This window comes from Salmo salar, chromosome ssa10, assembly GCF_905237065.1.
Source record: "Salmo salar chromosome ssa10, Ssal_v3.1, whole genome shotgun sequence".
NCBI lineage: Eukaryota > Metazoa > Chordata > Actinopteri > Salmoniformes > Salmonidae > Salmo > Salmo salar.
Window position 1 is genome coordinate 78,987,426 of NC_059451.1, and position 22,553 is coordinate 79,009,978.

The window sequence follows — 22,553 nt, forward strand, 5'->3', positions numbered from 1 at the left end:
TAAAACATCAGGGATACTATGTAAAACATCAGGCATACTATGTAAAACATCTGATATACTATGTAAAACATCTGATATACTATGTAAAACATCAGGCATACTATGTAAAACATCAGGCATATTATGTAAAACATCAGGCATACTATGTAAAACATCAGGCATACTATGCAAAACATCTGATATACTATGCAAAACATCAGGCATAGTATGTAAAACATCAGGGATACTATGCAAAACATCTGATATACTATGCAAAACATCAGGCATGCTATGTAAAACATCTAATATACTATGCAAAACATCACACATGCTATGCAAAACATCAGGCATGCTATGTAAAACATCTAATATACTATGCAAAACATCAGACATACTATGCAAAACATTTGATATACTATGCAAAACATCAGACATACTATGCAAAACATCATGCATACTATGTAAAACATCAGGCATACTATGCAAAAGATCAAGCATGCTATGTAAAACATCTGATATAATATGCAAAACATCTGATATACTATGCAAAACATCAGACATATTACGCAATCAATAGGTAATCACCATTTTAACTAGTAATTTCTAAGTATCCAGCTGGTTAAATAAAGTATTACCAGCATTAGTATCTCACAACACAGAATACTGCAGGTATCAACAACAACAGGCTACCATGAAAGCATGGCAGATATTTGCATAGTCTCACCCCACCCAGACAAGATTTACTTGTACCACACGCCTCACGCTACCTCATCAGTGTTTACACAGTGACCATTTGCATGCAAACAGCAGCAGTCTGGTGCTAACTGTGCAAACTGCATAGAGGTGACCTGAAGGCCTAATCGATTTCCTGTCCCACTGTAATGCCCAACCCCACACCCACCCAGCCTCTCAATATAGTTTCACAGACGGTCACAGTAAATTTAGGGTTAAGGGTTTTTGCAGAGTCCATGTTTTCCTCTCTCAACTGACCTGAGTGTGTGTGCATGTGTGTGTGTGTGTGCGTGCGCACACTTGTGGTCTATTTTTAGCCATCGGGGTGCAGATGTCCTTGGAACTGCTGGAGAAGAGGCTATGGGCCATTACCTTTCAGGTAAGGGAGCAACACACACACACAAAACATTCAGACACACACAAACGTACACAGACACACATACACACACTCAGCTCCCCAACGATATCAGACTACTGACACAAATCCATCTCTGGCTCAGTTGGTAAGAGCATGGCAACATCAAGGTCACAGGATCAGTTCCCGCAGGGATCACATTCACATACCAAAATGTGTGCACTACATTTTGGATAATCTGCTAAGTGCTAATATTTGATCATCTCTCTGTCTTCCTCCTGCTCTGCCTCTCTGCCTCTCACCTCCACTCACAGCCCAATGACACAGACGTAAGTAAACAGTGACCTTTCACTTTCTGTTGATACAGTACATTAACTCCTCTCTCTGATTATGAAGAGGTTATCACACCCTATTGACTCGGCTATAGAGCCAGCCATGTTTGTGTTGTTGTTACGGTTGTGTGTTCCAAATCCACATAGGTCTCTCTCTCTCTGCTGTCAGTCAGTCACATGATTAATCTGTATCTAAGTTGTGGTCGACCTTCTGACTCACGACCTTGACCTTTATCCTCTCTCTCTCTCTCTCTCTCTGTCTCGTCTCTATCAATCTGTCTCTTTCTTTCTCTCTCCAGTGTAATGAAGTGGAAGGTGTCTGCCCTCTCACCTGTCAAAGCATTGTGAGTACTGAGCCTATTCTACAGGTTTGGGGTCAGTTACGATTCAATTCATGAATGACACTGATGTTCAAATATGATTGAATAAATGCTAATGATGCTTCATTAATGTCCCGTCTTCTTTTCCTCCAGGATGTCAACTGTTTCCTTGTGGACAGCAACGGTTTCATCATAGTCTCGAAAGAGAGGTCAGAGGTAAGTGACCGACATCATGACCACCCAGTGACCCGAACATATTAAACGAATCCATACCGCCATCCTAACACCACCACCAACATACACCAGTTGAAAATTCTAAGGTAACCCCTCATCTGTACTATAGCACATCATATGTGGTTTGTTATATAACGATTGCACCATAATAACATGTTTAGCCTTTTGATAAGCAGATCAGGGATCAGCAGATCAGGGGAGGGATAATTTATATAATCACGATCTGGTCGCCTTGACCATGTAAATACACATAAGGTCAGGTGATTGCATCTTAACACTCTTCCTAAGGGGCGTGTTCAGTGCTGGTAGCTCCTTAGCAACAAGAAAGAGAGAGGGGGAGAGATTGAGAAAAGAGAGAGATCGAGAGAGCAATCGAGAGAGAGAGCAATCGAGAGAGAGAGAGCAATCGAGAGCGATAGCGAGAGAGAGGCCCATTGCGTGGCAGAAAGTAGGTAGCAGGCCAAAACAACATCTGGAGCACTCATAGGATTTGAGAACACTTACGGTCCTAATCCCTCTTAGACGCATTAGCAGAGACTGACTAACTGGGGCTAAAGGCACCAAACGGCCTGCGCCACCTCATCACTTGACTTCACTGTAGAGAGGCCTTGACTGGAACAACCACATTACTGAGCATTAGATTAGTGTGGTGGAAATGGGTAAGGAACTTGTGTTTATAAATGAACATAGCAGTGTAAGTCGCTCTGGATAAGAGCGTCTGCTAAATGACTAAAATGTAAAAAAAAATGTAAAAATGCAGTGTGCTGGGTATGCGGCGGCCTGTACATCTTAGTATACACTTGAAGACTACAACAGTGAGTGAGGGCCTATAAGACCCTATTATACTGCACAATATAGTAGGGAGTCAGTGTGGTACCTTATCACATGTATGTAATGGCCTAGGATTACCACGGCCCTGTGAGAAAAAGAACGAATGCAGATGGGATTACCACAGAGCCCACCGCTGCACTGCGCTGCACTGCACTCACTCGTTAACTCCCATACAGACAGACGCTAAGGGCATCTGTCTGTCACTGACTGACTGGAGGTGGTGATGGTGGCCCATCACGCGCAGTATGGTCAGTGATGGGCTGCAGCCTAAAGCCCAAGCTGCTGCCCCATGCAGCCAGGGTCCCCACAGGAGCCCCAGATGTGCAGGTCCAGCGGACTCCGCTGAGGGAAGATGAGGCTTGCCCTGTATGGATCTGGATCTTGACCCCTATAGCCTGTCACGGCGTAGGTCACGTAGGCTACCAGGGACTCATTCGTGGGATGTATTTTGTCCTTGTTCGATTGACCATGGCCTCTTACCACTTGTAATAGGGAGACCTTTTGGGTTGAGAAGGAGCGCGGGCTGGAGGAGAGTGCACAAACACACACGCAAACACGTAGGCTGAACACACCCACACATCTTGTTTACCCAAAGCAGTTCCTCCTGTATAAGAATTCCTAAAATTCAGGTCAGTTGTGAAGAGGTTTTTTATGTCCCAATACCTTGGCATCGGGTCTATGAACTGACATTTAAAACAACACTTGACACTTGAATATGTTTGTTTCAATTTAAGCTATTATAAAAAACACTTGCTACAAAAATAATGCTCAATACACTGAGTGGACAAAACATTAAGAACATGACATAGACTGACCAGGTGAATCCAGGTGAAAGCTATGATCCCTTGTTGATGTCACTTGTCAAATCCATTTCAATCAGTGTAGATGAAAGGGAGGAGACAGGTTAAAGAAGGACTTTTTTAAGCCTTGAGACAATTGAGACATTGATTGTGTACGTGTGCCATTCAGTGGGTGAATGGGCAAGACAAAACACGTCAGTGCCTTTGAACAGGGTATTGTCGTAGGTGCCAGGTGCACCGGTTTGTGTCAAGAACTGCAATGCTGCTGGGTTTTCATGCTCATCCGTTTCCCATGTGTATCAAGAATGGTCCACCACACAAAGGACATCCAGCCAACTTGACACAACTGTGTCAAGCATCCCTGTGGAACATCCCTGTCAAGCATCCCTGTGGAACGCTTTCAACACCTTGTAGAGTCCATGCCCTGACGAATTGAGGATGTTCTGAGGGAAAAAGGTGTGTGTATGTGTGTGTGTGGGGGGGAGGGTGGAATGGTTATGTCATAATATCAGGGTTCAGATGGAACTGCAAACTGTATCGTTAGGGGATCTGAAAAACCACGACCAGTCAATGGGGAATATTGTTATACTCTTGGGAAAAGTATTTATTTTTACGGGAATATCGGTAGAAATTTTACAAATAGGGAGGTTCAGGAACCCACGAAAGATATCATAGTAAAAAGGAGGAATGTATTGCAAAAGGAAATAGCAAAAGGGCATTATACTGGGAAAGATTAGTTAATCTGTGGACATCGGAGGGTTGGAGTTAAAATCAGAATGAATAATGGATTGGCCACTGTGGGTGAAAATCCTGCACTTGAAGGAGGAAATTAAGGAGAAAAGTATAATTATTTAGGAATGGTAGGGTAGGGATAGTAGGGTAGGGGGGGAAATAAATATAGAAAAACCATTAATAAGGGGGATTAGAAATGATGCAAACAATTAAATTGATAGAACCTACAATCAATCTGCAAAATTAAAACCTCTTAAGCTGACAGTCCCCGAAATCTGGCACTAGAATTACTTAAACAAATATTTTATTGATTTCCAACTGTTTTATACGTCAGAAGGACAGAAATCCAGACCTTCCTAAGACCATGTAAAGGTCCTCTGTCGAATAAACTTATATTTGCCCCCCTCTGGTGGTCTGCTGGATCATTACATCAATTTATGTCACTTCACTGCGACATCAAGTCAAAGGGGCGGTCCAGCTCGACTGCTTCATGGCACAGACATGGCAAAGCAATCGCTGGGATTTGTCTCGAATAGATAGATAAATACATAACATCCATAGCTCTACTATAAATAATACGACCTACACTCTGCCTAATATAAGTCAAGTAATTATTTTGTGTGGAAGTCGCACATTTGTTTTTACGTAAGAGGCAGACATTGCATATGCTCAGAACGACAAAAATCGAGCCATTTACATAGCCCTTCTCAATAGGAGGGACACACACTGTTTAAATTGCCCATTTAATGTTGATTTAGAAGTTCATAAATGTAACATTTATCACCAATGTCTTAACATTTATCACTAATGTCATGATATGTTTGGTAAAGTAATAAAGAATGTGAAATGTTTTGGGTAGACGCTCCTAAAACAGATTTGAACTATATACGGACATATTATAAAGTAAGAAAAGACTTATTCATTCACTATTTATTTGTATTTTTATCATATCATCATATTTGTATGTTTTATTATACTTTTATTGTATACTACATCATATGGGTTGAAAAGTGTTTTTTTCTCAGACATAAATTAACAATTCAAAGTGAAAGCCAAAGGTCATAGCTTTCTAGGGGGGAAGCACTACTACATTAATAAAATATTGCCCTCTTGCTAGATTGATGACTACAGCCATAGTGAATCAGTGCAAAACAGCTGTCCACTCAACTTTAAAGCTGATCTACTCATAAAAGTATTCTTGCTGCAATCTCTGCCAGTCCCCGATGAAATAAAACATTCACTAACATTAAGGCTACTCAGGCCAAACCAAGGATGAAGTATTTACATTTTCCCTTTTAATTGCATATGTTTATGTCTCAGTAAGGCACTAAAGCAAACCTTAGTAAGCAGACAGTATGATTTAGTGCCCCGTAACATTTTGCTGAGGTTAGGACTTTGATAAAGTTTTGTGGAAACACCAAGAGTATCCCTCCCTTTTAATTCCGAGAGAGGGATTGGGCTGAGGCAGAGCTCTAAATATTTAATCATCGGAGATATGGAAGCAGTGATGACTTCAAGAAATGGGTCAGACATAACTTCTTTAAAATGTACCAAGGTATTTCTTTTATTTAACTTTTATTTTATCAGGGAGACATACTGAGACCTAAGTCTATTTTATAGATGAGTCCTAAAATACAGAAAATACACATTAAAATACAACTATAAATTGCAAACAAAGAAAAACTGTCATAAAAAACAAACACATTCATCAGTAATAAGGTCCTCAAACAGCTTTCTGAATTGCCCTAGAGGCACCAGATTCTCACATTTAAGAACATTTTGAAGATTGTTCCACAAATAGGGTGCAAGAAAACTAAAAGCTGATTTCCGTAACTCAGTACAGACCAAAGGAGTTTCCAGAGTTAACTATACCTGAGACCGGGTGTGGTAACTCATATGTCTAAAGTTTAATAATGATGTTATGTACAGTGAGAATTTTTGTAAAATGGCTTTATAAATGAAAGCAATGTATCGACCTAACTGACTTCAAAGAGAGAATCCAGTGATGATTGTTCAAACTGGCGCCCGTAAATAAAGTGCAGTGCACTAGCTTACAGTGCATCTAATGGCTTTAATGAAGTGGCAGCTGCTTTAATATTGATGATGTCACCGTAGTCCAGGGCCGATAGGAACGTCAACTGAATAATCTGCATTCTACTGTATAGCAAGAGGCAGGACCTATTTCTATAGAAGAAGCGCATTTCTATTCTCAGCTTCTTAACTATCTAATGTATATGCTTTTTAAAAGAGCTTTTCAGCTATACAAATACCCACATATTTGTAAGCAGGGACATGATCAATATAGACACCATCCAAAGTACATACAGGGCATTCGGAAAGTATTCAGACCCCTTCACTTTTTCCACATTTTGTTACTCGGTACTTTGTTGTGGAAGCACCTTTGGCAGCAATTACAGCCTCGAGTCTTCTTGGGTATGACACTTCAAGGTTGGCACACCTGTATTTGGGGAGATTCTCCCATTCTTCTCTGCAGATCCTCTCAAGCTCTGTCAGGTTGGATGGGGAGCATCGCTGCACAGCTATTTTCAGGTCTTTCCAGAAATGTTTGATCGGGTTCAAGCCCGGACTCTGGCTGGGCCACTCAAGGACATTCAGAGAGGTGTCCTGAAGCCACTCCTGCATTGTCTTGGCTGTGTGCCTAGGGTCATCATGCCTTGGCGTGATCCTGGACAACACCCTGTCGTTCTCCACTAACATCAAGGCGGTGACCCGATCCTGTAGGTTCATGCTCTACAACATTCGCAGAGTACGACCCTGCCTCACGCAGGAAGCGGCGCAGGTCCTAATCCAGGCACTTGTCATCTCCCGTCTGGATTACTGCAACTCGCTGTTGGCTGGGCTCCCTGCCTGTGCCATTAAACCCCTACAACTCATCCAGAACGCCGCAGCCCGTCTGGTGTTCAACCTTCCCAAGTTCTCTCACGTCACCCCGCTCCTCCGCTCTCTCCACTGGCTTCCAGTTGAAGCTCGCATCCGCTACAAGACCATGGTGATTGCCTACGGAGCTGTGAAGGGAACGGCACCTCCATACCTTCAGGCTCTGATCAGGCCCTACACCCAAACAAGGGCACTGCGTTCATCCACCTCTGGCCTGCTGGCCCCCCTACCTCTGAGGAAGCACAGTTCCCGCTCAGCCCAGTCAAAACTGTTCGCTGCTCTGGCACCCCAATGGTGGAACAAGCTCCCTCACGACGCCAGGACAGCGGAGTCAATCACCACCTTCCGGAGACACCTGAAACCCCACCTCTTTAAGGAATACCTAGGATAGGATAAAGTAATCCTTCTAACCCCCCCCCCTTAAAAGATTTAGATGCACTATTGTAAAGTGGTTGTTCCACTGGATATCATAAGGTGAATGCACCAATTTGTAAGTCGCTCTGGATAAGAGCGTCTGCTAAATGACTTAAATGTAAATGTAATGTAAATATGTCATTGTCCTGTTGGAAGGTGAACTTTCCCCTGCGATCCTGAGTGCTCTGGAGTAGGTTTTCATCAAGGATCTCTCATTGCTCTGTTAATCTTTCCCTCAACCCTGACTCGTCTCCCAGTCCCTTTCCACTGAAAAACATCCCCATAGCATGATGCTTCCACCAACTTGCTTCACCGTAGGGATGGTATTGGACAGGTGATGAGCTTTGCTGTTTTCTCCAGATGTGACACTTGGCATTCAGGCTAAAGAGTTCAATCTTGGTTTCATCAGACCAGTGAATCTTGTTTCTCATGGACTGAGAGTCCTTCAGGTGCCTTTTGGCAAACACCAAGCGGGCTGTCACGTGCTTTTTACTAAGAAGTGGCTTCCGTCTGGCAACTCTACCATAAAAGCCTGATTGGTGAAGTGCTGCAGAGATGGTTGTCCTTCTGGAAGGTTCTCCCATCTCCACAGAGGAACTCTGGAGCTCTTTAAAGGTGGCCATCGGGTACTTGGTCAACTCCCTGACCAAGGCCCTTCTCCCCCGATTGCTCAGTTCTAGGAAGAGTCTTGAAGGTTCCAAACTTCTTCCATTTAACAATGATGGAGGCCACTGTGTTCTTGGGACCTTCAATGCTGGAGAACATTTTTGGTGCCCTTCCCCAGATCTGTGCCTCAACACAATCCTGTCTCGGAGCTCTACGGACAATTCCTTCGACCTCATGGCATGGTTTTTACTCTGACATGCATTGTCAACTGTGGGACCTTATATAGACATTTGTGTGCCTTTCCAAATCATGTCCAATCAATTTAATATACCACAGGTGGACTCCAATCAAGTTGTATAAACAACTCAAGGATGGTCAATGGAAACAGGATGCACCTGAGCTCAATTTCGAGTCCCAAAGCAAAGGGTCTAAATACTTAATGTTTTTATACAGTACCAGTCAAACGTTTGGACACACCTACTCATTTCAGGGTCTTTTCACCATTTTCTACATTGTAGAATAATTTGTGGAATTTCTTTCCTTCTCAATGCGTTTGAGCCAATCCATTGTGTACAAAGTAGGGGTGGTATATAGAAGATAGCCCTATTTGGTCAAGTCCATATTATGGCAAGAACAGCTCAAATAAGCAAAGAGAAATGACAGTCCATCATTACTTTAAGACATGAAGGTCAGTCAATACGGAAAATTTCAAGAACTTTGAAAGTTTCTTCAAGGGCAGTCGCAAAAACCATCAAGAGCTGTGATGAAACTGGCTCTCATGAGGACCGCCACAGGAAATGAAGACCCAGAGTTACCTCTGCTGCAGAGGATTAGTTCCTTAGAGTTAACTGCACCTCAGATTGCAGCCCAAATAAATGCTTCAAAGAGTTCAAGTATCAGACACATCTCAACATCAACTGTTCAGAGGAGACTGTGTGAATCAGGCCTTCATGGTCCATTTCTGCAAAGAAACCACTACCAAAGGACACCAATAAGAAGAAGAGACTTGCTTGGGCCAAGAAACATGAGCTACGGACATTACACTGGTGGAAATCTGTTGTTTGGTGTGATGAGTCCAAATGTTTGATTTTTGGTTCCAACCGCTGTGTCTTTGTGAGACGCAGAGTAGGTGAATGGATGATCTCTGCATGTGTGGTTCCCACCATGAAACATGGAAGAGGAGGTGTGATGGTGCTTTGCTGGTGACACTGTCAGTGATTTATTTAGAATTCAAGTCACACTTAACCAGCATGGCTACCACAGCATTCTGCAGTGATTTGCCATCCCATCTGGTTTGCCCTTAGTGGGTCTATTATTTGGGTAATTTTTCAACACACCTCCAAGCTGTGCAAGGGCTATTTGACCAAGAAGGAGAGTGCTGGAGTGCTGCATCAGATGACCTGGCCTCCACAATCACCCGACCTCAACCCAATTGAGATGGTTTGGGATGAGTTGGACCGCAGAGTGAAGGAAAAACAGCCAACAAGCGCTCAGCATATGTGGGAACTCCTTCAAGACGGTTGGAAAAGCAGTCCCGTTGAAGCTGGTTGAGAACATGCCAAGAGTGTTCTAAGCTGTCATCAAGGCAGCTACAGTAGGTGGCTACTTTTAAGAATCTCAAATCTAAAATATGTTTTGATTTGTTTAACACTTTTCTGGTTACTACAAGATTCCATATGTGTTAGTTCATAGTTTTGATGTCTTCACTATTATTCTACAATGTAGAAAATACAAAAAATAAGAAAAACCCTTGAATGATTAGGTGTGTCCAAACTTTTGACTGGTCCTGTATATAAATTAGCAAACATTTCTAAAAACATGTTTTTTCATTATGGGGTATTGTATCTTTGTATCGTAATGAGGATTTTTTTAAAATCAATTTTAGAATAAGGCTGTAAAGTAACAAAATATTTTTCAAATGTACTGTATGCTTAAATCATCAGTTATTTTTATGCGTTCTAGAGAACAACATATACTTAGTTTTACCTTCATTCAATACTAATTTCAGGTCAATAACATTTTTCTGTTACACAATGAAAGCACAGTTCAGATAGAGCCTGGTCAACTGTTGGGGCAATAACATACACAACAGTATCGTCGGCACATATTTGAATGAAAACAGTAAAAAGTACAGGACCCAGAATCGTCCCCTGCGGGACACCTTTTGTAATATCCAGGAAACCTGATTTAACACCATCTGTAGTTACACATTGAGTTTTATCTGTCAAGTACATTTTAAACCAGTTACATGCAGCCTGGTCGAGACCAATTGAGGAAAGCCTGTGTGATCAACAGTATCGAAAGCCTTTGACAGGTCAATGAAGAGGGCAGCACAATGTTGCCTTTTATCCATACAGTTAACAACATAATTTATACCTATGGATGCAGCAGAGATAGTGCTATGACCTGGTCTAAAACCCAACTGATGTACATTTAGAATACATTTCAAAGATAAGAAAGATCTTAGCTGAGAATTAATCAAGGATTCTAATATTTTAGCTAGGCAAGAAAGTTTAGAAATAGGGCAATAATTACTTAGGTCACAAGGGCCACCCCTTTTGAGAAGGGGGAGTACATGGGCCCCGTTCCAAACCTTAGGGATAGTACCAGATATAATCGTCAGGTAAAAAATATGGGTTAATGATTCAGCATTCAGGGAGGCAGACAGCTACAGTAAAAATGGATCATGCATATAAGCCACAGTGGATTTTTATACCTCAGTCTTAAGTAAGGCATCTAGCACATCACAGATAGCAAATTGTTGAAATGAAAACAAAGATTCACCAGAAGTTGACGGGTTAACCATCAAGTCAGCTAGAGGCTGGCAGAGAGAAGAGCAGTCGATTGACTGCCCAGCATAATTTAAACCACTGTTTCTCTCAAATAAAAAGCCTGCTGTGATCAAATTCAGATTAAAAGCATCACTTATCCCATTCTTCTCAGTTATGATACCGGAGTCAGAAAGAAATGTAGGGAAGAAGAGGAATTTGTACACCTCAATGCAAATACTATTTTCTAAAATTTAGAAGGATCACCAGCAGAGTCCGAGATGTAGCTTGATTTAGCTTTCTTAATCGAGATAGTATATCGGTATAGGGCAGCCGCTAGCCTAGTGGTTATAGCGTTGGGACAGTAACCGAAAGGTCGCTGATTCAAATACCTGCTGATGTACTGCACTTAACCTTCATTTTCTCCAGGGGTGCCGTACAACTATGGCTGACCCTGTAAAAAACACGTTTCACTGCACCTATCCGGTGAATGTGACAATACATTTAATTTTTTATTTTACTAGACTATGACTAAGCAGAAACAAAGTCTAGATGCTGACTACACAACATGTAGTATGTCTGTAATAGATTTGATCAAGGACACTGCTTTGGAACTGCATTGGATTCCCATAATTTGATGGATGCGTTGTTTACAAAGCTTTCGACCGAAACGTTGTTGCAGTTTTATTTCACAGCATTTCTGCCAGGTAAATAGAGCGTCAAGTTCCATTCCGAACTCTGGCCTCGGTGACTGAAGTTCACGCTCAGCAAACACACACACACACTCAGCAAACACTGAATCGCTTAAAAAGCCACTGGGAAATTATTTTCCTCTTCTCCCCTTCTCCCTGTGATTGAAATAAAGTGTCAGCCACAGTTAGAGAGAAAGGGGAGGAGGAGTGAGGATGACTTGTAAACTTGGACAGTGTTGCTAAGACAAAGTGGCCTTGAATAATTCAGGGGAACAGAGATGTGCTACAGTAAGACAAGAAAGACAGAGGGAAGTGTACACTGTACTTTAGGTTAGCCTCTCTCTGTCATATTGAATAAGCTGTGACACTCATTCACAGACAACAGTACTCTAACATGACATGAACATACAGTACATGATAGGTACAGGTAAATACATATAGTAGAGGTGCAGGATTCAAGATGGAGATAACTGAACGGAAAGTTTACCCATTTTGAGTGTTATATTGTTTTTGTGCATCTCTGAGTGATGTTCTATTGATTCCCTGGGTCATTTCATGTTTTCATGCTTATCTGAGTTATTGGCAGAAATTCGGCCGGTATGACGTGGCACCGTGATAAAGTCGCTCTCACTACACTGGAAGTTAATAAGAATACGACTTTTAGATTGTGAAAATGTCTCTCATACATGTCAGATTTCAATACTGGTCGATATCATAACTCTGGAGGTTGTCTTCTCTCAAATGAGCCATTGATCATATATGTTGGTGACAGTCCTACCTCGAGAAATGTGTAATTTGACAGAGGGTCTAGCACATTTTTCAAATTGTCTGCCTCTTTAGTCCAAGGTGCATTGCATGGTGCTGTTGCCAGAGATATTATAGAAAGGAGATAGAAATCCAATGAATGAAGGAACTTATAATGCCTCACCCAGCAGACTGTCGAACAATTGCGTTCACATTGTCATGCTGCGTCACGCGGTTGCTAAGGTAATCGTCTCAAAGTCAGTGCACATGTCGAGAAACATGCCAATTTTTTCTCCAAACTACATAAGGTCACGATTCCAAAGTTATACGATACTACAAACAGCAAGTGAATTATCTCGGAAAAGATTTGTAATGTTCGTGCTAATGTTTGGTTTATGAGCAGCTAGCGCCCAATAGACTCCCATTCAGTCCTTGGAGGAGAGTGCTCCTTGACCCTAAATTGCCCAGAATTCACCGCGCTGTCCATTAACGTAGCACGGGCAACGTTTCCCATCTCCTCGAAAGTATATCTCCCGTTGCGAACGTTAGACTCAACTCTGTGAGGCACATCGATCTGCGGGTTGAACATGGTGAGATTATAGACTCCTAAATTAATAGTACAGTTTGTTTGGGTGATTTTACAGCTAACTAGCTACGTTACATGCTGATATTGTCTTTGGCATTATTGTGTGTAGCTAAGTTTACTAGCTAGCTAGGCTACCAGCCCATAGAGACAGCATTGCATTGTGGATTTTGATGTTGACTTGAGCTGCAACAGGTTTCCACAACGATTTTCCATGTTGCTAACAACCATATTTTAATGCCAAAATGAAACATTTGTTTTTACAGAAAAATATTGTTCTCACATATGTGTTATTTAAAAATGTAAATGAAATGAATGAGTGGTTTTGGGTCCAATGCAGCCATTTTTTTTTTTTTATCTCAATTTCAAATAATTTCTCGGTAACAATTAAGGACCTTACTGTGATTGTTTTCAATTAAAATGGTCAAAAAGAAACAAAAACAGCTTCTTAACAAAGAGCAATTTCTCAAGCAAGAATTTTACTAGGACTGTTGGAGTGTGGTGGGAAAAACTGAAAACTAGCTGTTATTGACCTAGAGGTTTGGAACTCTCTTTCTTATTGGTCTATTAACTAATTCACCTACTGGTGATGTCACCAGGCAGGCCAAAACTCCATCCAACCAAAAACAAGCTGAAATTTCAGGCGATGCTTTCAAACAGCTCTTACACCAACCTCATAGTATGGAAATATATATAAAACGGAGGCTAAATCACGTTGACTGCAATGGGCCATTAAGCCACTAGGATCCAATAGATGATGTTCACGTTGGGTCATGCTGACTATAAAACATATGAAAGTGCTTGCTAACAGCTTACTGACTGCTTACTAACAGGGCAGCTTCCGTAAAGTAAGATTCAGAATGCCTTTTTGGTGTAACAGAATCTCCCTCTGACTCAGAAGTGATGTATCTTTGCGTAATGATTAAGCTCTGGGGTGACATAGATCTTGATATTGTCGTTGTCTCTACAGGTCGGACGTTTCTTTGGGGAAGTGGACGGATCTGTGATGACAGCGTTGATCAAGTCAGGCATGTTCAAGCAGTAAGAGAAGCTACATTATGTTGTACATGTTATACCATTGATTGAACCTACTGCGCAATGATATGTAACCCCTAACTACCTAATTGTTGTGTGTTCGTGCAACAGGGTGTCGCTGTATGACTACCAGGGCATGTGTAGATCAGGACACAGTCATTCCAGTAGTGCTCGGCCTCTGCTCAGTGTAAGTCATGCCATATAAGCGTGCTTTTCAATCGCTTTATCAATTGCTCAACCATGAAGAAGGCACTATAAGTCGAAGCATTGGCTGCGTTCACCCGTTCAATTGTTAGGAGCATATATACAGTATGCAACTTTATTTATTGATCTTGAAAAAATTGCTCACTGACAATAATAAACAGTTATAAAGATGAACAAATAATCAGCAAATCATGAACATGAATTCTAAATGGTCTATTAATGGCTTATGATGCAAGATATTATTAAATCTAATCTGCTGATTGAATAATATGGTAATTTAGCAGATGCTCTCTTCTTGCTCTCTTTCACCTGACTTACCTGTAGTTTTCCTCTCTGTCTCTCTCTTTCTCTCTCCGTATCTCCATCTCTCCTTCCTATAGCCTTTCTACGGCCTTGCAGCAGTGATCAAATGGTTCTTTTCTCACATGTTGATGTAAGTATGACATGCACTTTTTGGGCTGATTTTGGGAGAAATTCATAGTTTTTTTAAAAACTTTCTTTTCTCTCCAACAACTCTACTTCTGTACAGGTTCTTACTGGAGTTCAACCTCTGTGGGTTGTGGCACTCGGACTACATTGTAGACGGTAAGTTATGCTCTTAATACTTTATGTGACAAAGGCCATCGCAAAGAGGACGTTTGGATGCATACCTGTGACGGGAGAGTCACTTTCAAATTAATATATGTTTGTGCTTTCATATTCCCTTGATGAATCATCCTGCAGTTTTCTTACCATGTCTGAATGTCTTTGTCTCATTCACATGTCATTGTCTCTCATCCAAATGCTGTCTCCCATCCATTTTCTCACCCATGGTCATCATTTGACTGTATGCCGCTCCCATTGCCATGTTCATCTGTCTGTGGTCCATCGTGAATGGTGCACCATCCATCTCCTCTCCACTGTGATTCCCAAAACACAGCCAAGGCTGGCTACCATACATGTGAGTAGATGGGTGCCTGTAGATGTGGGCGGGTATACGTACTGTGTGTGTGTGTGTGTGTGTGTGTGTGTGTGTGTGTGTGTGTGTGTGTGTGTGTGTGTGTGTGTGTGTGTGTGTGTATATGTGTATGTGTATGCACTTCTTTGAAACAAACAAAAATGACATTAATGTTGACTTTATCCTCATTAGCCCATAAAGCCAAGAAGGTTGACGCGCTGCAGCCGTGTGACACAGAGTATCCTGGCTTCGTGTACGATTCCTCCATCAAAGAGACCAACAGCCTCATCAAATGTGGCCTTTGTCAGAAGTAAGAACCTCCATCAGACAACCAACTCCACTGTGGGGGCGCCCTCTTATGGCCATAATACCTACCTGCAATTATCTGAACGGAGTCTTTTGTATTCCAGAACGGAACTGAATCTTGTTTATTAACTGAACTTGTGTTCCAGAATGTAACATTAACGGAATGTGTTGTGTTCCAGGATGTTTGTGGTGCAGGCGGTTCCTGAAAGTAACCTGGTGTTGATGGTGGTCCAGGCGGACTGTGACTGCTCCCGCCAGTACTCCTCCATCACACTGGAGCCCAAGGAGGTCAAATACAATGCATCAGTCAAGTGTAACAGGATGAAATCTCAGAAAGTCCGCCGGCGCCCAAACTCCTGTCACGCCTATCATCCTAAGGTCAGCCCTCTTCCCTCCTCATTGTATAATTGTGTAATATTGAGTTGATTACTGTCATTGACTACAGGGTTAGCATAGCAGGCATGTTGAAATTAAAATAGGGAAGTGTTTGTTACATTTAAATGGTATGCGATTCACCGAGATGCATAGTCAAAGTAGATTAATGTGTCAATCAATATAAAGCAGTATACTCAAAGGTTCCTCAGGGGTTCTTTGTCAGGGGTAAGGGTGATATGTGTAAAAAAGAAAATGTGCCTATCAGGAAAGTTTTTTTTACTGCTGTGATGTTTGTGAAGACCCATCCTGTTCTTACACTTAAAAAGATCATTGTTAAAAAGTTGCACAATGTTAAACAGTTCCTGTAATTTTACATGACACTACAGGCAACTGGTTGCACTGATAGTACGGTAAAGTGGTCCCGTGTGGCTCAGTTGGTAGAGCATGGTGTTTGCAACGCCAGGGTTGTGGGTTCGATTCCCACGGGGGACCAGTACGGGGGAGAAGAGAAAAAAGAAATGTATGCATTCACTACTGTAAGTCGCTCTGGATAAGAGCGTCTGCTAAATGACTAAAAATGTAAACAACAACAACTTACTGAAGGGTTGTACCAGTTTAAGTGGTTGATGGTTATGTTGCCAAAGTTTGAGCACCTCTATTAACACTGTCAGTTCTGCAATCTGTGCAAGAGAATGTGACTATAAAGAGTTGCACTGTTAAGAAGTTACTGTGCATTTCACAGGAACTTAATAACAGTTAGTTGCCTGGAAGTTGCTGTGAATTTTGCAGTCACTAACTGGCATCCAGCTGTAAGTAAGTTAATGTAAAATTCACTGTAACTTTACAAGATATAGCTTAACATTAGTTGACAACTACTAAGATTATTTGTGATGAGCACACTTGGGACTCAGCCTTGGTTGACAGAAAACGGACCTTGCTGCCACACCATCAGGTCAGTGAGCATGACAGAGATCAGCCACAGTAAGTAACTGTGAATTTTACAATAACTACGTGCAGCAAGTTGACAGTATATTATTGAAAATAAACATGAACTTCCTGTTGACAAACTGCCTTTAACTTACTGCAAAATGCACAGTAACCTCTTAACAGTGCAACTCTTGATTGTCAAAAGCTCTTACAAAGTCTGTAGAACTGGGAGTGGACAAATTAGGTGCTCAATCTTCATCAACACAAGATAAAATCACTTAAAGGGGCAGTGCAGTCAAAAACATAATTAACCTGTGTTTTATATATATTTCCACACTATGAGGTTGAAATAATTATTATGATAATGCACTTTTAGTGTAAGAGCTGTTTGAAAAGACCGCCTGAAATTTCAGCTTGTTTGGCTGGGTGGGTTTTTTGTTAATAGATTTAAGTTAATAGACCAATAGCAAAGGGAGCTTGTCCTCCACTCTGTCAAAAATAGCTAGTTTTCAGGTTACACATCCCTCCCATTAGGCTCCTCCAAGTAGGCCCCTCTTCCAGAACATTCCCAGAAAGTCCAAGCAAAAGTCTTGCTTGAGAAATTGCACTTAGCTAGGAAAGCAATTTTTGTTACTTTTTGACCATTTGAATTAAAAACACAGTAAGGTACTTAATTGTTACCATAAATCATTGAAATTGCGATTAAAAACAGCAGCATTGCACCTTTGAACTGGTCCACTAACGGCTGGTACAAATACAACATATTTTAGACTATGCCCTCATATGCTAACGAGCCCCTGCCAGCGCATGGCCCCCACCTACATTAAAGTGTACTAATGATTGTACCTTACATTGAATATAAATGATGTGTTCTACTAGATTTTGCAAGTACCTAACAGTGTGTGCCATAAGCTCATCTGAAGTATCCTATAAGTATAACTGTAGAACCTGTCATTGGTTCTACCTGGAACCAGAGGGTTCTTCATGATATGTTTCTATATGGAACTCAAAAGGGTTCTCCTACAGGGACAAATCAAAGGGTTATACATGGCACCCAAAAGGATTCCCCCATAGGGGCAGATGACAGAACCATGGAACCAGAGGGTTCTTCATGAGAGGGTTCTACGTAGAACCCAAATTGGTTCCCTTACAGGGACAAAACAAAGAACCCACCTAAAAATCAAAGGGTTCTACATGGGGCCAACAAAAGGTTTCCCCCATAGGGAGAAATGACAGAGGCGTAGATTCCATCAGATCAAGTGTTAACCGGCGATAGCAGACAACTGCATAGCGGATGTTTTGGAGGTGTAAGGGGTAGAACTGTGTTGGAGCTTCAAATCGGTGAGCAGCTGCTCTTGCGATCATTGTCACAAACCCCACCCGCCCCCCACTCATGTTAGAAGTTCAGAATGAGAAAGTGTAGGCTATATAGAAATAGTTATGCTCAAATTGAAAAATCATTCAACTAAATAATGAGGAATTTGTATATATAATGTGGACACCCCTTCAAATTAGTTGATTTGGCTATTTCAGCCACACCCGTGTAGAAGGGCCTTACTGAAGAGTTCAGTGACTTTCAACGTGGCATCGTTATAGGATGCCACCTTTCCAACAAGTCAGTTTGTCAAATTTCTGCCCTGCTAGAGCTGCTCCCGGACAACTGTAAGTGCTGTTATTGTGAAGTGGAAGCATCTAAAAGCAACAACGACTCAGCAGTGAAGTGGTAGGCCACACAAGCTCACAGAATGGGACGGCCGAGTGATGAAGAGTGTAAAAATTGTCTGTCCTCGGTTACAACACTCACTACTGAGTTCCAAACTGTCTCTGGAAGCAACGTCAGCACAATAACTGTTCGTTGGGAGTTTCATGAAATGGGTTTCCATGGTGGAGCAGCCACACACAAGCCTAAGATCATCATGCGCAATGCCAAGCGTCGGCAGGAGTGGTGTAAAGCTCACCGCCATTGGACTCTGGGGCAGTAGAAACACATTCTCTGGAGTGATGAATCACGCTTCACCATCTGGCAGTCCAAAGGACGAATCTGGGTCTGGCGGATACCAGGAGAACTCTACCTGCCCGAATGCATAGTGCCAACTGTAAAGTTTAGTAGAGGAGGAATAATGGTTTGGGCTAGGCCCTTTAGTTCTAGTGAAGGGACATCTTAACCTACAGCATACAATGACATTCTATACGATTCTGTGCTTTCAAATTTGTGGCAGTTTGGGGAAGGCCCTTTCCTGTTTCAGCATGACAATGCCGCCATGCACAAAGCGAGGTCCATACACAAATGGCTTGTTGAGATCGGTGTGTAAGAACTTGACTGGTCTGCACAGAGCCCTGACCTCAACCCCATTGAACACCTTTGGGATGAATTTGAACGCCGACTGCAAGCCAGGCCTAATCGGCCAACATCAGTGCCCAACCTCACTATGCTTTTGTGGCTAAATTGAAGCAAGTCTCCGCATCAACGTTCCAAAATATAGTGGAAAGCCTTCACAGAAGAGTGGAGGCTATTATTGCAGAAAAACGGGGACCAACTCCATATTAATGCCCATGATTTTGGAATGTGACGTTCGACGAACAGATGTCCACATACTTTTTATCATGTAGTGTACCATAATCCAGCTCTAAAAATACAGTTACTTTTCGTATATTTACCGTATTTTCACTGCAACCAGTAGCCAGGACTCTTTACAGTGTAATGAAGAACCCTCTGGTTCTAACATTGTAATGAAGAACCATACACATTGCTATTCAAAGGGTTACTCAAATAGCCAATATAAAAATGGTCTGCACAGCTCAACAAAAGGCTTCCCCTACACAGACAAAACATACTAACTAGCAAGTATTTTTTTTAAATTGTATTTTAGCAATTCATTTTGAAATGTTCTTATCTTCTTGCTGATTGTAGGAAAATGCCAAGGACTGTGGAGGAGCTTCAGAGATCAGCCTATCGGTGGCCGTCTTCTTGACTTCTCTGGCCACTTCATTGGCCCTCTGCAGATGGACATAACAAGGCTCCACCTCTCTTATGGCCGTTCACATTTCCTTTTTGTATATTTTCTAAAAGACCTTTAACTACATAAAGGACCTACCAACACTGTAGTTAAAGTCAATTCCGGAGCAAGGGCTATTTTCTAGTCAGACTCCTTTTCCCACAATGAGAGAGAAAGAGACTCAGCAGTCCGAACAAATGCCACATTTCTATGCTTGGGACTCTTTTGCATGAGCCATGGGATATGAACTTGTGGACATGCGAGGCAATGAGAGATTGTTATTTTCATGGAGACACTGATATGGTAGGACGAACCCTGCCCTCTGCTGGACAATCCATCTGAGTGCACACTGAAGGACAACCTCACTCAACTGGAGAACTGTTGCCACGTGCAAATCAACAGGAACATAGAATGTTTGCTTATTTCTGATTTTTTTTTATACACAGTAACATTAAGCTGTATTGTATTAAATCATTTTTTTTATGTTGAAATGAACTACTGTACCAAAACTGTGTGCTATGAAATAGGAAGAAATATTCATATTTTTGTGGTATACTTGATGAACATTTGCAATAAATAATGTATGTCATTACATTGGTGTTTAGACTGGGAACATGCTGGTGACCATTCCCTTACCATCAGAACTAAGTCAGAGGCTAGTCTAGTAGACACTACATATAAAAAGTATGTGGACACCCTTTCAAATTAGTAGCTGCCACTCTTTCAACCACAACCGTTGCTGACAGGTGTATAAAATTGGGCACACAGCCATGCAATCGCCATAGACAAACATTGACAGTAGAATGGCCCGTACTGAAGAGCTCTGTCACTTTCAACGTGGCACCGTCATAGGATGCCACCTTCCAAACAAGTCAGTTCGTCAAATTTCTGCCCTGCTAGAGCTGCCCCAGTCAACTGTAAGTGCTGTTATTGTGAAGTGGAAACGTCTAGGAGCAATGAAAACTCAGCCGCAAAGTGGTAGGCCACTCAAGCTCACAGAATGGGATCACCGAGTGCTGAAGTGCGCAGCACGTAAAATTTGTCTGTCCTCGTCGGTTGCAGCACTCGCTACCAAGTTCTAAACTGCCTCTGGAAGTAACTTCAGCACAAGAACTGAGCTTCATGAAAATGGGTGTCCATGGCCGAGCAGCCACACACAAGCCTAAGATCAACATACGCAATGCTAAGCGTTGGCTGGAGTGGTGTAAAGCTGTTTTTCATGGTTCTGGCTAGGCCCCTTAGTTCCAGTGAAGGGAAATCTTAACGCTACAGCATACAATGACATTCTAGACGATACTGTGTTTACAACTTTGTTACAACAGTTTGGGGAAGGCCCTTTCCTGTTTCAACATGACAATGCCCCCCGTGCACAAAGCGAGGTCCATACAAAAATGGTTTGTCGAGGTCAGTGTGTAAGAACTTGACTGGCCTGCAGAGAGCCCTGACCTCAACCCCATCAAACACCTATGGGATGAATTGGAACGACGACTGCGAACCAGGCCTAATCGCCCAACCTCAATAATGTTCTTGCAGCTGAATGGAAGCAAGTCCCCGCAGCAATGTTCCAACATCTAGTGGAAAGCCTTCCCAGAAGAGTGGAGGGTGTTACAGCAGCAGAGGGCACCAACTCCATATTAATGCCCATGATTTTGGAATGAGATGTTCGATGAGCAGGTGTCCACATACTTTTGGTCATGTAGTGTAGTTCATGATACTGGTATGCTTGAAGCTTTACGAAAGTGGGAAACTGTTTAACAACAATGACCTATTGTCAAATGTAAATCAGAAATGTCTCTTTGCTGTCTTATTTTATTCCCAACCCCTCCAGACAACACACACACACACACACACACACACACACACACACACACACACACACACACACACACACACACACACACACACACACACACACACACACACACACACACACACACACACACACACACACACACACACACACACACACACACACACACACACACACACAACAACAAAAAAAGAAGAAGCTGGGAGCAGCAGAGGATTAGCCACAGAGCAGCGCTAAGGGTTAAATGCCTTGCTCAATGGCACAATGGCAGTAGGTGGGATCTGAAATTCTTATACTAGTGGTTATTGGCTCGCTTCTGCCAAATTATTCCCCTGTGAAATCATTACAAGCAGTGACGGATTTAGGTATAGGCGACATGGACAGCCGCCCAGGGCGGCACGGGGCACCCGCACAAACAATTTTGGAATGGTGACATTTGCACGATTGATTTTCTATCGCTCATTTGCACGTCACGTCAATGATATCATGTCACCGTGTGGGACTATGGGTCAATTAACCTTGTCGGAGTGGGCGCCCTGCCTGGGAAGATCTCCCATTCAGAAGTACAAGATGGGGAGGGGGCGGGGGTAGGTTGAACTCAGGTCTCCCCACTGGAAGCCCGAGGTAGGGGGAGCAGGGGAATCTATCAAATAGTGCACCTCTAACTTTGTACAGTATTAATGCAATTAGTAAAATCAATGACACTACGAAATGCTACCAAATAAACCATAATTCCTTCATAATCCCGTGAATATAGTTTCCGGACATATTGTTGCATTTATTTCTGGTTTGTGCGACATCTTTAAGAATAAAACAAAACCAGTCTGCACACCAGCAAAGTTAATTGGTTTAGTCTTGACTCTTGGTTGACAGTGTTGGGGGATGGGTAATGTATTGACACTAGAGTGCCAAATCAACACAAATGCTACATTGTAGCTGGTCC

The 22,553-nt window shown here is 42.1% G+C and overlaps 1 protein-coding gene across 3 annotated transcripts in view; it reads left to right on the forward strand.

Moving 5' to 3' along the window:
* Positions 1 to 20,392, forward strand: part of LOC106561009 (voltage-dependent calcium channel subunit alpha-2/delta-4) — a 72,827-nt gene extending 52,435 nt beyond the window's left edge. For 2 of the 3 annotated variants that reach the window (XM_014124546.2, XM_014124548.2), the window contains 12 exons: positions 1,029 to 1,090; positions 1,381 to 1,395; positions 1,698 to 1,742; positions 1,872 to 1,934; positions 13,991 to 14,061; positions 14,167 to 14,242; positions 14,640 to 14,692; positions 14,789 to 14,844; positions 15,179 to 15,199; positions 15,389 to 15,506; positions 15,682 to 15,880; positions 19,716 to 20,392. In XM_014124546.2, the coding sequence (XP_013980021.1) occupies positions 1,029 to 1,090; positions 1,381 to 1,395; positions 1,698 to 1,742; positions 1,872 to 1,934; positions 13,991 to 14,061; positions 14,167 to 14,242; positions 14,640 to 14,692; positions 14,789 to 14,844; positions 15,179 to 15,199; positions 15,389 to 15,506; positions 15,682 to 15,880; positions 19,716 to 19,817 (881 nt within the window). In that variant the 3' untranslated portion in view covers positions 19,818 to 20,392. The remainder of the gene's footprint in view (positions 1 to 1,028; positions 1,091 to 1,380; positions 1,396 to 1,697; positions 1,743 to 1,871; positions 1,935 to 13,990; positions 14,062 to 14,166; positions 14,243 to 14,639; positions 14,693 to 14,788; positions 14,845 to 15,178; positions 15,200 to 15,388; positions 15,507 to 15,681; positions 15,881 to 19,715) is intronic. The other variant, XM_014124547.2, reaches the window with a different exon arrangement.
* Positions 20,393 to 22,553: the final 2,161 nt, after the last annotated feature.